This window comes from Rhinatrema bivittatum, chromosome 3 (genome assembly GCF_901001135.1).
Source record: "Rhinatrema bivittatum chromosome 3, aRhiBiv1.1, whole genome shotgun sequence".
Classification (NCBI taxonomy): domain Eukaryota; kingdom Metazoa; phylum Chordata; class Amphibia; order Gymnophiona; family Rhinatrematidae; genus Rhinatrema; species Rhinatrema bivittatum.
Genome location: NC_042617.1, coordinates 133,092,315 through 133,109,003, shown reverse-complemented (window position 1 = coordinate 133,109,003; position 16,689 = coordinate 133,092,315). Strand labels below are relative to the sequence as shown.

Genomic DNA, 16,689 nt, shown 5'->3' with positions numbered 1-16,689 from the left:
CTGTAATTCCTATCAGTATTTTAAGCTGCTAGCGGAGACAGAGCATAGCCTGCCACCACTGGGGGGGGGGGGGGGGGAGAGAGAGAGAGAGAGAGAGAGAGAGAGAGAGAGAGAGAGAGACTAGCTATAAGGCCCTCATACTAGGTTGGTATTTATCTCTATAGGAGGCCCACCTAGTTACTCAAAGTGAGGTTTAGGTATTAGTGTAGGGGTTAGGGACCACTGACATTCAGAGTGCGTCGTACGAACAGAACAGTGCACTCTTGTGAAGATTTGATGACCTTTGGAGTGAGGAAATTCACCCAAAGATGAGATTTGTGCAGTGTTCTCTCAACCTAACTTGATGTTACCCATATAGCACTTTGATAAATGACCCCCTTCATGCGACCACTCTAGGCTGGTTCGAGCCTGGATCGAGGGAAGCACTAGTGCTCTCCTATTAGCTGAGAGCAAACCTCCCTCGAGTGGGGAGGGGTTGGGGACGATCTTGGAGACTAGCGACAGGTTCATACTTGTCTAAAGTATTCAGTTACATATGAGACAATGTTGTGAGAGGTTGTGTGCCGCTCTATATAGTGAATCGTATTCTGAAGTGTAGTCCGAGTTCTTGTCTGTATACAAGGAGTTAGCAGAATTAATTTTTATATTTACATACGTAAATATTTCCTTTCCTTCAGATCATGTCTGCCTCTGCTATTTCTCATCGTAAGTGCCTAAACAACCCTAATTCGTTTTGTTATATCTGTGGCAGTTTCACCATTCCCAGTCAAAGTCAAACATCAGCGCATTTGTCAGGCAAGCCTATTTTTCAGATTTTAAATTAAAACTTGGTGATCGAGATAAGTCTTGGGCCCCTCAAAAGGTATGCAGTGTGTCGAGAGCTTACAGATGTGGACGAAGGGAACACGTGATAAATTGCCATTTGGTATACCTATGGTTTGGCGAGAGCTCAGAGATCATTCAAATGACTGTTACTTTTGTATAGTGAAAATGTCAGGATATAACAAGAAAAATAAATGTAAAATAGAGTATCCTAGTCTACCATCAGCTATATGCCCAGTGCCTCATTCAGCTGAAATCCCAGTGCCAGTTTTCATTGAACTACCCTCTTTCGAAAAATAGGAGTATGGTGAAGAACTAAGTGACAGCAATGATGAAGATTTTGAAATTGAAGATGACTCAGTTCATAAGGGATTTGATCAGCATGAGTTGAATGATTTGGCACAAGATTTGTGACTATCCAAAAAGGTTTCAGAACTTCTAGCATCAAGACTGCACGAGAAAAACTTGCTCGAAAAAGGAGCACAGGTATCCTACTTTCGATCAAGAGAAATTGCAATTCTGCAGTACTTTCGGAGTGACAGTGGCTTTGTCTATTACCGTAACATACATGGTTTAATGAAGGAATTGGGAATTCCAATCTATAATGCAACTGAATGGAGACTGTTCATCGATAGCTCAAAGCGGAGCTTGAAGTGCGTCCTCCTCCACAATGGCAATTTATTTGGTGCAGTCCCAATTGGCCATTCAGTTTGTTATCGTGAAGACTATGAAGACATAAAGAGAGTCATTGATCTGTTGCAATATCACAAGCACAATTGGATCATCTGTGTTGACCTTAAAATGGTCTGCTTCCTTCTTGGTCAGCAACACAGATACACTAAGTATCCCAGTTTTCTGTGTATATGGGACAGCAGAGCTCGTGAGAAGCATTGGGTGCAGTCAAATTGGCCTCCAAGATTTGACCTCAAACCTGGTGATCCAAACATTCTACATGAGCCACTTGTTGACAGAAAGAACATTATATTCCCACCTCTACACATAAAACAGGGTCTCATGAAGCAATTTGTTAAAGCTTTGCCAACTGAAGGAGACTGTTTCAAGTATCTCATTTTGGCATTTCCTAGCCTATTATTTGAAAAGATAAAGGCCGGTGTGTTTGACAGTCCTCAGATTCGGTAGCTCATTAAAGATGAACATTTCATCGGGATAATGTCAGAACTCCAAATGAATGCTTGGTTGTCATTCAAAAACCTTGTCAAGGACTTTCTTGGAAATACACGAGCACAGAATTACATCGAAATTGTCCAGAAACTCTTGGAGAGCTTCAAAATGCTTAGTTGCAACATGAGCATCAAGGTGCATTTTCTGCATAGCCATCTTGCTGACTTCCTGAAAAACCTTGGTGCAGTCAGTGATGAGCAAGGTGAACGATTCCACCAAGATTTGAAGGTCATGGAGGCATGGTATCAGGGTAGATGGGATGTACATATGATGGCTGACTATTGTTGGAGCATCAGGCAAGATTGTCCACAGATTGAACACTGCCAGAAAAGCTATAAGAGTAAATTTTTACCTTAATGTGTATGTTTGGTAGCAGAACTTTACTACTTGTACACAATTTGACTTACAGTAACAATATATAGCCTTTGTATGAATAAAGTAACTAAATAAACAGTATATTCAGGTAATTTTTTCTTTTATTTCTTTCGTATGTACATTTTTATGATTTTTGGGACAAAGTGAGGGTATCCTGTACCTTAAAAAGTTGACGTGATAGAGAAAAAACTGGGGTCATTTTTGGATTCAGATGTCAAAAGTTAGTCAAAAACAAATGTCAGATCTAACTCAACGAAAATTGTGTTCCCCAGTGTTATGCATCCTTTTTATCTTATTAATTCCAGCAGAGCTGGGATTTAGAAGTGGTTTGGAAAGTTTTAAAATGAAATAGTATAGTGACTGAAGAGTAGATATGTTTTATGACTTTCAGCTCAGTCTGAGTTGACAGACTATGCTCAGTATGTTTTCACTGCTTACTTCTAGTCAATGATGACAGGAAAATGATTATACATATCTGAAGAGGGATTATGAATATTTTTAATAATGCTGATTATTACTTATATAAATGCTTCACACACAATGCTATTAAATAATCCCACAGTACATCCCACTCTGCAAAATGTAACTGCTCAAAAAAATGAAGTATTAAAAAGATAAATATTGAGGTACAGAGTAAAATTCATACATGGCTATCTTTTCACTTAAAAGTCGATTTTAAAATCCCTATTCATGCAAAAGCCAGGAGATACATGTGTGTCTGGCGCATGCTGCGTAAATTTTAAAAAGTGCACTTGTACAGGTGTATCGTCTGGTACGCACACAAATCAAAAAGTTAACAAAGGGGTGGGGCATGGGTGTGGTCCGGGCAGGACATGGGCATTCCAGGAAGTTACCTTGAAACATACAAGCATGTGCCAGGATTCTGTACCTCGTAAATTTACTTCTGCTATGGATGACTTGTAAGTATAAAAAAACAAAAACCCACTAGGTGAATCAGAGGGGTTTTAAGGGTCATGGTTAAAGAGATAAAAAGGAGACTAAATAACAAGGTGGCTTAAGAAATACGATCCGTTAACTGGGCGAACTGGGTAAAAGGTCTATTGCGTCAGTGCGTGCGCACATCCATTTAAAATTGTGCGTACATGTACAGCTGATGTTATACGATACATGCATATACACGTAATATATTATATAAAGGCCGTGTCCACTGATGCGATCCAGCATACGTGCGTACCTGTACACATGCATGGCTGCTTGAAAGTTATCATTATATAAAGGTGCCAAAATATAATCAAAAATCCCACCATAACCTCCTAATCACAATATTTTTTGAAATTATTTTTCAATTATTTTATGCAAGTAAAACTTAGCTGAGAAAGCTTCAACAGTCCAATCTGTTAAGGCCACCTTTCAAAGAAACTTTCTTCTTCAGGGATAACTTCTTTTATACAACACTGCTACACTCAAAGGAAACTTTATTCCAACATGGTTCCATGATGCTATCAGCATTATCATTTTTAAATACCTGGCATGACCTGGAAAGCAGCCAAATAACAGAACATATATCATCAACCAATCAAAACAGTTTCATAGCAGAGAAGACCAATCAATAATTTACATTAATACAAAAAGGAGCACAAGCATTTAAAGAGTTAAAATATATATCCAGAACTACTCTTTAAAAATAAGGTAAACTTTTTTATGTCACCGATGTTTGCACTTGTTCTAAAATTGTCTATTTCAAGTGGCTAGACTCATAGGGGCGGATTTTAGAGCCCTGCTCGCCTAAATCCGCCCAAAACCGGGCGGATTTAGGCGAGCAGGGCCCTGCGCGCCGGTGAGCCTATTTTACATAGGCCTACCGGCGCGCGCAGAGCCCCGGGACTCGCGTAAGTCCCGGGGTTCTCCGAGGGGGGCGTGTCGGGGGCGGGCCCGGTCGTGGCAGCATTTTGGGGGCGGGTACGGGGGCGTGGCTACGGCCCGGGGCGGTCCGAGGGCGTGGCCGCGCCTTCCGTACCCGCCCCCAGGTCGCAGCCCGGCGCGCAAGAGGCCCGCTGGCGCGCGGGGATTTACTTCTCCCTCCGGGAGGCGTAAATCCCCGGAGAAAGGTAAGGGGGGGGTGTAGACAGGGCCGGGCGGGTGGGTTAGATAGAGGAAGGGAGGGGAAGATGAGGGGAGGGCGTTAGAGGATTCCCTCCAAGGCCGCTCCGATTTCGGAGCGGCCTTGGAGGGAACGGGGGTAGGCAGCGCGGCTCGGCGCACGCCGGCTATACAGAATTCATAGCCTTGCGCGCGCCGATCCAGGATTTTAGTGGATACGCGCGGCTCCGCACGTATCTACTAAAATCCCGCGTACTTTTGTTTGCGCCTGGAGCGCCAACAAAAGTACGCCAACGCGCCTTGTTTAAAAATCTACCCCATAGTGAGCATCAAGACAGTGCACTTAGACACATGGTGTTCAAGCAGCTACAATGTTCAATTAATCTAAGCTGCATTTTTCTAGTCGTGTGTCCAGCATACATCAGACACAAACATTAAAACGTACACCACAAATGCAGAATTGCTATTAGTCAGTCTTTCATTTAACATGATACCCTGTTACCGTGTCAATCCCTTCGGAGACCGTCAATCAGTTCTTTTGGATCTATCGATTTGCTCTGATTTGAAAGAATATGATCAACAGGCAAGTATTTTGGTGCAGTATTTTATAGAGAAAGGATATCCCCCAAGTTCAATAGAAAAAAAAGCTTACAAAAGAGCAAGGTTTTCAGACCCTCAGGATTTGCTGGAATACAAATCTTAATCAGATTTGGCTAGATTAGTGATTTTCCTTCAGTATACTACAACTACTGCAGCAATAGCTACTTCAATGTGACGGCATTGGCATGTACTTGCGCTCCATTACATCTTTAAAGAAATGCCATTAATAGCATTTTCTCATGGGTCAAACATCAAGGATACACTGGTACATGCTTCAATTAACAATGAAGGTGCTTGTGCAAGACATGAGGCATTGCAAACATGATTTTTGTGCCAGTACACTAACAGGCGCTGAATAGATTGACCAGGTAACAAGTTATGTTAAATGAAAGACTAACTGCAATTCTGCATTATTGGTATGTGTTTTATTATGTCTGTGTCAGATGTAATATGTTGCTCCGGCACAGTGCGCCGGCAGCCCGCCTCGGGCAGGAGTAACTTTTGGAGTAAAGGTGGGGGATTTAGTTAGGGATGGGGGGTGGGTTAGATAGGGGAAGGGAGGGGAAGGTGATGGATGGGGGTGGGGGGAAGTTCCCTCCAAGGCCGCTCCAATTTCGGAGTGGCCTTGGAGGGAACGGGGAAAGCCATCGGGGCTCCCCTCGGGCTCAGCGCGCACAAGGTGCACGTGTGCACCCCATTGCGCGCGCCGAGCCTGGATTTTATAACGTGCGCGGCAGTGCACACATGCTATAAAATCGGGCGTAGATTTTAAGATCTGGCCCTATGAGTTTGGCTACTTGAAATAGACAATTTTAGAACAAGTGCAGACATCCTCTTATGAATGAGATATATAAGCTTGCCTTCACTTTAAAATATATTACCAGAACTGTTCTTTAAACTCTTGTGCTGCTTTTGGATTAAATGAAACTATTGATTGGTCCTCTGTGCTATGAGAATATTTTGATTGGTTGCTATGATATCTGTTCTGTGATTGGCTGCTTTCCATTTCATGTAAGGAATTTAAAAATGACAGCATGGAACTATGTTGGAAAAAAAATCTACTTTAGCATAGCAGTGTTGTATAAAAGAAGCTATCCCTAAAGAAGAAAATCTTTAAAATGTGACCTCATCGGAATTGATTGATACTGCAGCTCTCCCAGCTAAGTTTTACTTGCATAAAATAATCCAAAAATAATATCATCATGACCATTAGGAGGTTTTGGTGGGGTTTTTGATGATTATATTCAGCCACCTCAAAAGAATACATGAGAAGTTAGACATGTATGAAATTTATGCCATACCTCCACATTTATTTTTTTGACATTTCATTTTTGTGAAAATATTACAGAACCCTGTGTATACTAATAAATTTCACTGCAAAATATACATCTTACAAACTGTTCATAAATTATATAAAGTGAAAGGTAGTGGTTTCATATATTCTTGAGGCAGGAAACACCAAAGTTATCCCATCCTTATGGTATTTAATCATTAACGCACCCACCTTCCACCTCCTTTTTTTGGAATGTGTAAAATGCTGTGAAATTTATAAAATATTATAGTGCACTCATAACGTGATTAATTTATTCGTGCCATACTCTGCTTCTTAATATATGTTCAGAGCACCCAAAACGTTGCTTAGCTGCGATTAAATGGCGTCTTTCACCAATTCTTCATTGAACCCGACTTACGCAAGTTTCGAACAAGAATCCTTCTTCAGGAGTTAAACCATCTTTATCTTCATTGTTCAAACATGACAGTCCAAACATTCACAGTTTTTTTCTTTTTCAAATCTTGTGCTGCAAAAGCCTCCTCGCCAGCGTTTGAAAATGGCCGTCTGAATAACTACCCTGTTCATCCTGAACATAAAGTCACCTGGGAATACTTGGAGAACCAATCAAAACACCACAATTCAAATTAAAGACATCCAGTCAAGTTCTTCATTCAACCCAAAGGGTTGTTCCGACTTTAATTTATGGATCCAGAACTGTTCCCAATAGTTCAATTTAGCAGGCAAGTCCCCTTCGCCCTTCGGTAAATATTCAATCACTGTCCATTGTAGTTGCTCGAAAACATGATGAGCTTCCATACAGTGTGCAACAATAGGCGCCGTCATATTCTCAGTGTTTAATCTTGATCTATGCTCCATAATTCTACACTTCACTGCTCTACTAGTGTGGCCAACGTATATTTTAAGGCATAGACATACATAATGTGGTATACATCATAGTATGTCCGTGCCCTAAAATATACATTGGCCGCACTAGTAGAGCAGTGAAGTGTAGAATTATTGACCATAGATCAAGATTAAACACTGAGAATATGACGGCGCCTATTGTTGCACACTGTATAGAAGCTCATCATGTTTTATATTCAGGATGAACAGGGTAGTTATTCAGACCGCCATTTTCAAACTCTGGCGAGGAGGCTTTTTCAGCACAAGATTTGAAAAAGAAAAAAACTCTGAATGTTTGGACTGTCATGTTTGAACAACGAAGATAAAGATGGTTTAACTCCTGAAGAAGGATTCTTGTTCAAAACTTGAGCAAGTCGGGTTCAATGAAGAATTGGTGAAAGATGCCATTTAATCACAGCTAAGTAACGTTTTGAGTGGTCTGAACATATATTAAGAAGCCGAGTTTGGCACAAATAAATTAATCACATTATGAGTGCACTATAATATTTTATAAATTTCACAGCATTTTACACATTCCAAAAAAGGAGGTGGAAGGTGGGTGCATTAATGATTAAATACCATAAGGATGGGATAACTTTGGTATTTCCTGCCTCAAGAACATATGAAACCACTACCTTTCACTTTATATAATTTATGAACAGTTTGTAAGATGTATATTTTGCAGTGAAATTTATTAGTATACACGGGGTTCTGTAATATTTGAATTTTGTCATAGGAACCTACGAGGATGATCGTTTGAGATATTTGGTTTATTTCATTTTTCTGAGCAGATAGATTTTGCAGAGTGGGATGTGTTGTGGGATATATTTCTTGTGTCAGTCTAAGCACTCTTATCGTAAGGATTTAATGCATCTTTCTGAGATGCAGTGCCTCTAAGTTGAGGGGGTCTTTTTTTTTTTTTAATGTGGGATTAAATTATGTTTATTTGCAAAATACAATGAATATCTTTCAGCCATATTTTTTTTTGTAAATCAAAATTTTGGGTGCATTATAAATTATATTGTTTAACATTTATTTCAATAGGTCAGTTTATCAAATCCAAATGGAAAAGATGTTAAACAACGGATTCAAAATAAGATAAAGGACAAAGAAGCTAATGACGAGAACCTACCCGAATCTATTAATCACAGTACACATAGACAAATTCAGGAAAAGAAACCAGTGGATGTAGATGGTATTCAGCATGATGATTGGTTAAAGGTAATTTTTATATCTTAAGGATGAAAACTATGGTATGATTACCTATTTAGAGTATGTAATTATTAAATATTCTTATATAGGTGAGGGAAGTGGAAAACTTGCGGGCTCGGAGGAGTGTATCTATCACGGGCTCCGAGTAACCTCTTTTCTTCAGTCTAGCCCTCTCAATGGCCAGACCGTAAGAGAGAATTGAGCCGGATCCTTGTGGAGGATGGGACCTTGACGTAGAAGGTCCCGGCGAGGAGGCAGGGGAAGGGGCTCCCCTGCCAGTAGTCTTCTCATGTCCGCGTACCAGGGTCTTCTTGGCCAGTCTGGTGCCACTAGAAGAACTAGGCCCCGGTGTCTCTGAATCTTGTGGATGATGGCGCCCAGCAGAGGCCACGGAGGAAATGCGTATAGCAGAGTCCCTGGAGGCTATGGCTGAACCAGGGCATCGATTCCGTGTGAGAACGGGTTGCGTTTGCGGCTGAAGTATCTGGGTACTTGAGCATTGGACTTGTCCGCTAGTAAGTCCATGTCCGGAATCCCCCAGTGATCCACAATCATCTGGAAGGCTGTGGGCGACAGCTGCCACTCTCCCGGATCTAGGCTTTCTCTGCTGAGGAAGTCCGCCGCGGTGTTGTCCTTCCCGGCAATGTGGACGGCTGAGATGTCCTGAAGATTCGCCTCTGCCCAAGCCATCAGCGGGGCTATCTCCAGAGATACCTGTTGGCTTTTGGTTCTGCCCTGACGGTTGACGTATGCCACCGTGGTGGTGTTGTTGGACATCACTCTGACTGCTCTGCTCTTCAGTCTGTGAGCAAATTGTAGGCATGCCAATCGGACTGCCCGGGCCTCTAGACGGTTGATGTTCCACGCTGACTCTTCTCTGTTCCACCGCCCTTGTGCGGTGAGTTCTTCGCAGTGTGCTCCCCAGCCGTTCAGGCTGGCATCTGTGGTGAGCAGAGTCCACGTGGGTGAGGACATCTTCGACCCCCTGCTCATGTGGCTGGACTGCAACCACCACCGTAACTGGGTCCGTACTCTGGCTGGCAGAGGAAGGTGTGTGGAATAGTTCCGAAAGCGGGGGCTCCAGCGAGAGAGCAGGGAGTGTTGTAACGGTCTCATATGGACCCTTGCCCAAGGTACCACTTCCAGGGTGGATGCCATGAGGCCGAGAACCTGCAGATCATCCCAAGCTATGGGCCGACTGGCTCCCATCAAGTACCGGATACGCATCTGAAGTTTTAACCTTCTCTTTGTAGTGAAATTGACTGTGTCTGCCTGGGTGTCGAACTGTACTCCCAGGTATTCCAGCGCCTGGGAAGGCTGTAGGCAACTCTTGCTGAGGTTGATTACCCAGCCCAAGCTTGCCAGAAGGGCGATCACTCTGTTGGTTGTCCGATGGCTCTCCTCTCGTGACTTTGCCCTGATGAGCCAGTCGTCTAGGTAGGGATGAACCAGGATTCCTTCCCGTCTGAGTGCCGCTGCTACCACTACGAATACTTTGGTGAAGGTCCGCGGTGACGTGGCCAACCCGAAGGGCAGAGCCCGGAATTGGAAGTGGCGTCCTAGAACCTTGAAGCGTAGGTAGCGCTGATGATCCGGATAGATCGGGATATGCAGGTAGGCTTCCGACAAGTCTAAGGCCGCAACCGCAGCAGCCGCCGCAGCCGGAACAGCAGGGCCTGGACGGGAAGCTGTTTGCATCTGTACAAATGCATGAATCCCCTTAAAGAGATCCACCCAGGAAATGGAGGCGGTCTCTAATCGCCGGGGTACGAGATCCCCCGGGATTCCAGGTTGGTCGAGACTGCCTGCTAAGTCCGGGGTAGCCCCTGGGGAACTGTCAGCGAATCGTGGCTGAGACTGGTCCTGGCCCGAGGGTCCCCCGGCCTCCTCACATTGGGCACATAGGGAGTCTGGCTCTCCACTGTGTGTGGCTCTAAGCTGGCATGCAGAGCAGAGGCCGAGGGCTTTAATGCCGGAGGCAGGAGGTGCCCCTGCTGAAGACGCTGAGGCGTTCTGTTCCATTGAAAAATATGCACTTAATGAAAAGCGGCAGCAATATACACTTAATGTAACAGGCGCTTAATAATAATAATAATATGCGGCAGCAATATACGCTTAATCTAACAGGCGTTCAATACAACAGGCGCTCAATAATATGCAGCAGCTATATACGCTTAATACAACAGGCGCTCATTAATATGCGGCAGCTATATATGCTTAATACAACAGGCGCTCAATAATATGTGGCAGCTATATACGCTTAATACAACGGGCGCTCAACAATATGCGGCAGCAATATACGCTTAACAGAACAGGCGCTCAACAATATGCGGCAGCAATATACGCTTAATCCAACAGGCGCTCAATAATATGCGGCAGCAATATACGCCCAATGATATCCAATATGCTCTCAGCAATAGGCGGCTAGCAATATACGCCCAATGATATCCAATATGCTCTCAGCAATATGCAGCTAGCAATATACGCCCAATGATATCCAATATGCTCTCAGCAATAGGCGGCTAGCAATATACGCCCAATGATATCCAATATGCGGCTTAGCAATATACGCTCAATGGTATGCAATATGCTCTCAGCAATATGCGGCTTAGTCATAGACCTGCACCTATCATGGGCGCTCAATACCTGAGTAAGGCCAACAAAATGGCGCCCTTCCATGGCGTGCCGCCTACAGGCCACGCCGCCGATCCTCGTTCCTCGGAGACCAAAGAATAAGAGATGTACGCCTTACCTGATCCTCGGCGCTTCCCGGCTGGAACCCGGGCGGTCTCCGGCTGCGGGAGGAGAGGGCAAGTACCTTCACCGCCGCGCTTTGAGGAAATGCACCCGGCTGCCTCGTCCACCCCACCCGAGCCTCGCCCCAGGGCTACGTCCCTGCCGCGATTCGGCCACTGGACCGAGGACTTATACCTCCGGGGGATCACGGAAATCACCCCGGGAAACTCAACTGGGGGAGGGACCTTAGGGTATCACCGCAGGAGTGCGGGGCTCGATGGTGCTGTAGAAGTTTAGTAAAAAGAAAGTAGAAAATAGATTTGGAAACACGCTCAGCGAGCGTGCAGGCTCTCCAAACTGGTTTGGAGACGGAAATTACTAAGTTGCTACGCTTCCTGTGGGGGTATATATACCCATGCTGACGTCAGATCCGTCTCCAACTGCTAGCACGAGCATACTATACCCATTTGTTCTGAGTCCATCTGGCTACACGACAGGAAAGTTACTAATAAGGGCCAAGAGTAACAGATAAGTATGAGAAAAAAAAAAGTGTGAAAGCTTGCTGGGCAGACTGGATGGGCCGTTTGGTCGTCTTCTGCGGTCGTTTCTATGTTATGTCATGCTGGGATACACAGCTTGATCAGTAGGTGCTGCTTAACTGGATACAATGTCTAAGAAGGCCACTGAAGCCTCAACAAATTCATGTGCAGCTAGCCATGTCAGCTAGTTTAAACAAATGTCCTGTTTATGAAATAGTAGTGGTTCTTTGTTCCAATCACTGCTTAATGCCTTTCTTTGCTTCGGGACCATCGTGTTGGTTCAATTACCTGAACATGGTCCTACAATTTCTGCTTGTCCATGGAGAAAGCTAAGTTGCTTACCTGTAACAAGTGTTCTCAGTGGACAGCAGAACAGATCAGCCGCATAATTCCCTCCCACCTTCTAAAGCTGAAGCTTAGCTAGAGAATACTAAGGGGGGCGGGGGGGGGGGGGGGGGCCACAGGACTGGCAGCACTGGAATGTCAGTGCATGCTCAAAGTCTTTTCAGACTATGGGAACTGAGAGAACCTTTCCCACGTCTGTGCTATCTGATGACGTCGCCCATTTGTGTGGCTGTTTTGTTCTGTCCACAGAGAACACCTATTAATTTTGCTTTATTTTCAAAATTAATGAAAATGGTGTCCACAGACCTGTCTCTGAAAACTGATTCATCAAAATACATATCATTTATTTCAGTGCTTCACAACCGTTTGAAGTCCAAGGCACACTAACATTAACAATTAAAAATGTGTAGCATAACATTCACAGAGCAGCAGCGAGTACATGGAGAGCACTCGCATGGTCAAAAGAAGAGCTAGGGAAGTATTTAAAGCCCAACCAATCTCTCTTTCAAAGTTTAAAACAAAGGGAGAGAAGGCGCAGACACACACATAGACCCCTCACAAAACATCAGTGTTCCAGTTTCTTTTGAAATTAGTTGACTGCCTTTCTTACTCAGGATACTTTGGAGACTCCCCTATACAAACTTTAAGAGTATAAGAGTATGTGGATGTGTGTGTATACATAACGACAGACATACATACACACAGTGTGCAGATAACTGCTGGTTTTGTTGTACTAGATGGCAATGGAAATTCCTGTGTAACACCTCCATGGCTCTTCTGGCACTGAATGATGAAATCCAAATTGCACTTCTGGATTATCTAGTTTCAGCACATTTGTCAATAACATTTCCTTAGGCTTCAGTCACAGTTTGGCCATGTTTTTGTGCATAAGTGTGTCAAGCTTTAGGGCTTTTTCCTCTATACCTTCAGCTGAATTTTCACACAGATACATCATCTATCTGCCCTATATCCTTACCCCACGCATGCACCTTCCACATCCTCCATTCCTATGAATGGATTTCCCTCTCTATCCTGTCCCCTCCATTTCTTACCTTGAACTGACCTCCCAAATTCCAGCTCCATTTATTATGTAAGAGAAAGCAGAGTTGCTTACCTGTAACAGGTGTTATCCCAGGACAGCAGAATGTTGTCCTCACATATGGGTGACGTCACTGGATGGAACCCTATCATGGAAAAATTTCTGTAAAAGTTTCTAGAAACTTTTGACTGGCACACTGAGCATGCCCAGCATGTCATTATCCCTCGAGCCACAGGGGTCTCCCTTCAGTCTAGTTTGTAGCAATAAGTGTAAGCGAAAAATAAAATAAAACATTTTGGACCCAACTCTGCAGGGTGGCAGGTGGGTTTCATGAGGACTACATCCTGCTGTCCTGGGATAACACCTGTTACAGGTAAGCAACTCTGCTTTATCCCAGGACAAGCAAGATGAAAGTCCTCACATATAGGTGATTAGCAAGTTACAAGCCAACTCATTTGTTTTGGACCAACAGCGTACAACTTGTGCAACAAGTACAACAACTGGCGTACTGTTGGGAAAAATGAGGCAGCCTGAAATCACAGCAAATTGGATGCAGAAGGAGTTGGGATTATACTGGAAATAAGTTCTTTAAGACAGATTGTCCAAAGTCTGAATTTTGTCATCCTTCCTTGTCCAAGCAGTAATGGGCTGCAAATGTGTGAAGAGAGCTCCATGTTGCAGCCTTACAAATTTCAGCAAGCAGTACGGAATCAGGTAAACATTGCTCTTATGGAGTGCGCCTTTACTCATCCCTGGAGAGGAAGGCCTGCTTTTTCATAGCAGAAATCTATACAATCTGCTAGCCAGTTGGAGAGAGTTTGTTTGCCCACTGCCATACCCGGTTTGTTTTTGTCAAAAGAAACAGAGTTGGGTGGATTTCCTATGGACTGCAGTGCGGTCTAGGTAATATGCAAGTGCACGTTTACAGTCTAAAGTGTGTAGAACCCTTTCACCTTGTGTGAGAGTGGGATCTTGGGAAGAATGTGGGCAAGACAATGGACTGGTTCAAATGAAAATCTGTAACCACTTTGGGAAGGAATTTTGGGTGAGTACAGAGGACTACTCGATCATGTAGGAACTGTGTGTAGGGTGAGTATGTTACAAGTGCTTGTAACTCACTAACCCTTCTAGCAGATGTAATAGCTACTAGGAAGAGAACTTTCCATGTAAGAAAATTTAACATCACAGGAATCTATGGGCTCAAAGGGAGAACCCATGAGCCTTGATAGTACTACATTAAGGTCCCATTCTGTGACTGGTGGCCATAACAGGGGTTTTTAGCTGAATTACACCTCTCATAAATCTACTGACAAGGAGTTGCGCTATCGGGGCATCCCCTATTCCCTGGTGGTAAGCTGAGATAGCACTCAAATGCACCCTTACTGACATAGTCTGGAGACCAGAGTCTGAAAGGTGCTAGAGATAGTCCAATAAAGATGATGTGGGGCAGGAAAAAGGGTCAATACTTCTTTGCGTGCACCACGTGGTGAATCTTTTCCACTTACAACGATAGGATTTTTGTGTGGAAGGTTTTCGTGAAGCTACAAGCACTTGAGAGACATTAGTTGAAAGATTGAGTGGTTGGAGGATCAAGCTTTCAACATCCAGGCTGTGAGGGATAGGATTTGAAGGTTGGGATGGCGCAACCTGCCCTGATCCTGAGTTATGAGAGTGGGTGCTGTGCCCAGGCGAATTGGTTCTGTGATTGAGAGGTCGAGAAGTATGAGAAACCACACTTGTCAAGGCCAATATGGGCTATGAGTATCATTGACCCTTTGTCCTGTTGTAGTTTCATGAGAGTTTTGGCTATCAGAAGTATCGGGGGATACGCGTATAGGAGGCCTGAATTCCAGGGGCGAGCAAAGGCGTCCCTCGCTATTTGGTTTCTCTGGTTGTGTAGGGAGCAGAATTGGTCCACTTTGTGATTCAGTTCGGATGCAAAGAGGTCCATTGTTGATTGACCCCCAACGTTGGAATATCCTGGTCGCTACTAAAGGATCCAGGGACCACTCGTGGGGATGGAACTGTCGACTGAGGCAATCTGCAACTACGTTGTGTATGCCTGTTAGATAAGTGGCCTGGAGAAACATGGAATGTGTCAGGGCCCAGTCCCAAATCTGTGCGGCTTCTTGGCAAAGGAGATAAGAGCCCGTATCTCCTGGTTTGTTCAAGTACCACATGGCAATCATGCTGTCTGTTTATATGAGAGCTGTTGTGTGAAAGGCAGTCCTTGAACGCATATAGAGAATAACATAAGGCTCGAAGCTCCAGGAAGTTGATTTAAAATGTTGCTTCGAGTTTTGTACAAGTACCTTGAGTCTGAAGATTGTTCAAATGCGCTCCCCAACCTAAGGAGGATGCATCTGTAGTTAAAGTTACTTGTAGAACTGGTTGCTGGAAAGGTAGGCCTGTGAGCAAGTTGTTCATGTTCGTCCACCAGAGGAGAGATGAACGCAACTGGTGGGTTATTTGAATTTGAGATGACAGTGGTTGAATGGCTTGGAGCCAATTTGATCTCAAGGCCCATTGCGTTATTCTCATGGCTAATCTGGCCATAGGAGTGACATGGACTGTGGAAGTCATGTGGCCTAGTAGAATCAGGAACTGATGGGCTGTAGTCATTTTCTTTGTGCACAGAGATTTCGCTAATCTGAAGAGTGTGTCTGTGCGGTCTTTTGGTAGGAAAGCTTTTGATACAGTGGTGTTCAATTCTGTTCCGATGAACTGTAGAAGGCGAATTGGTATGAGGTGGGATTTTTGGTAGTTGATTAGAAATCCCAATGAGTGAAGCAGATTGATTGTGAGCTTGAGAGAGTTGAGAGCTCCTTGTTTTGCTTGGCTCTTGATAAGCCAATTGTCTAGATAAGGAAAAACGTGTATGCTTTCCTTGTGTAAATGGGCCACTGCCATTGCTAGGCACTTTGTGAATACTCAGGGTGCCGAGCCAAGTCCAAATGGGTAGAAAGAATAAGACCCGGCTCCAACTGGCAAATCTTGGAGTGGGTTCCTGGAGAGGCTGCTGTTCCCTGGAAGGTTTTCAAAACCCAGATGCTGGGCCTGTCTGAGGGGGAGGCGGAGGTCTGGATGCTTTTGGTTGCCTGGAGTGACCTCTCTGGGATGGCCTTGTTGTCCTACCACGAGGTGCTGGTGGATAATACCTTCGTGGTCTATAAAAAGGTTTTCTCATCTTTTCTGGTTGGTCGTCTTGCAGAAGATGGAGTTTCTGCAGCAATGATGGATAGTTGGCGCAGTTTCATTTTGACCCTTTAACTGAGCAACAGCATCTTGTACCTTTTCTCCAAAAAGGTTGTCACCAGTGCAAGGAAGGTCTGCTAATTTCTCCTGAACCTCAGGCCTGAGGTCGGATGCCTTCAGCCAAACCCATCTTCTGGCGCTAATACCTGTCGCTGCCATTCTGGAAGATGTCTCGAAACAGTCATAGGCCTCACGCATTTCATGCTTACCTGCTTCTAGGCCTTTGTGAATAATAGAATTGGAGGAATCTTGATGTTGCTGTGGCACAGATTCTGACAATTCTTGCATCTGCTTCCATAAATTTCGTTGGTATTGCGTCATGTATAATTGCTATGAGGCAATCCTTG

At 44.2% G+C, this 16,689-nt stretch overlaps 1 protein-coding gene across 4 annotated transcripts in view; it reads left to right on the top strand.

The window, feature by feature from the left end:
• Window positions 1-16,689, top strand: part of VRK2 (VRK serine/threonine kinase 2) — a 164,028-nt gene that overhangs the window by 140,907 nt on the left and 6,432 nt on the right. For 3 of the 4 annotated variants that reach the window (XM_029593729.1, XM_029593731.1, XM_029593730.1), the window contains exon 12: window positions 8,261-8,437. The exons of the other annotated variant lie outside the window; for it this stretch is intronic. In XM_029593729.1, coding sequence (XP_029449589.1) covers window positions 8,261-8,437 — 177 coding nt within the window. The remainder of the gene's footprint in view (window positions 1-8,260; window positions 8,438-16,689) is intronic. 4 annotated transcript variants of the gene reach the window in all.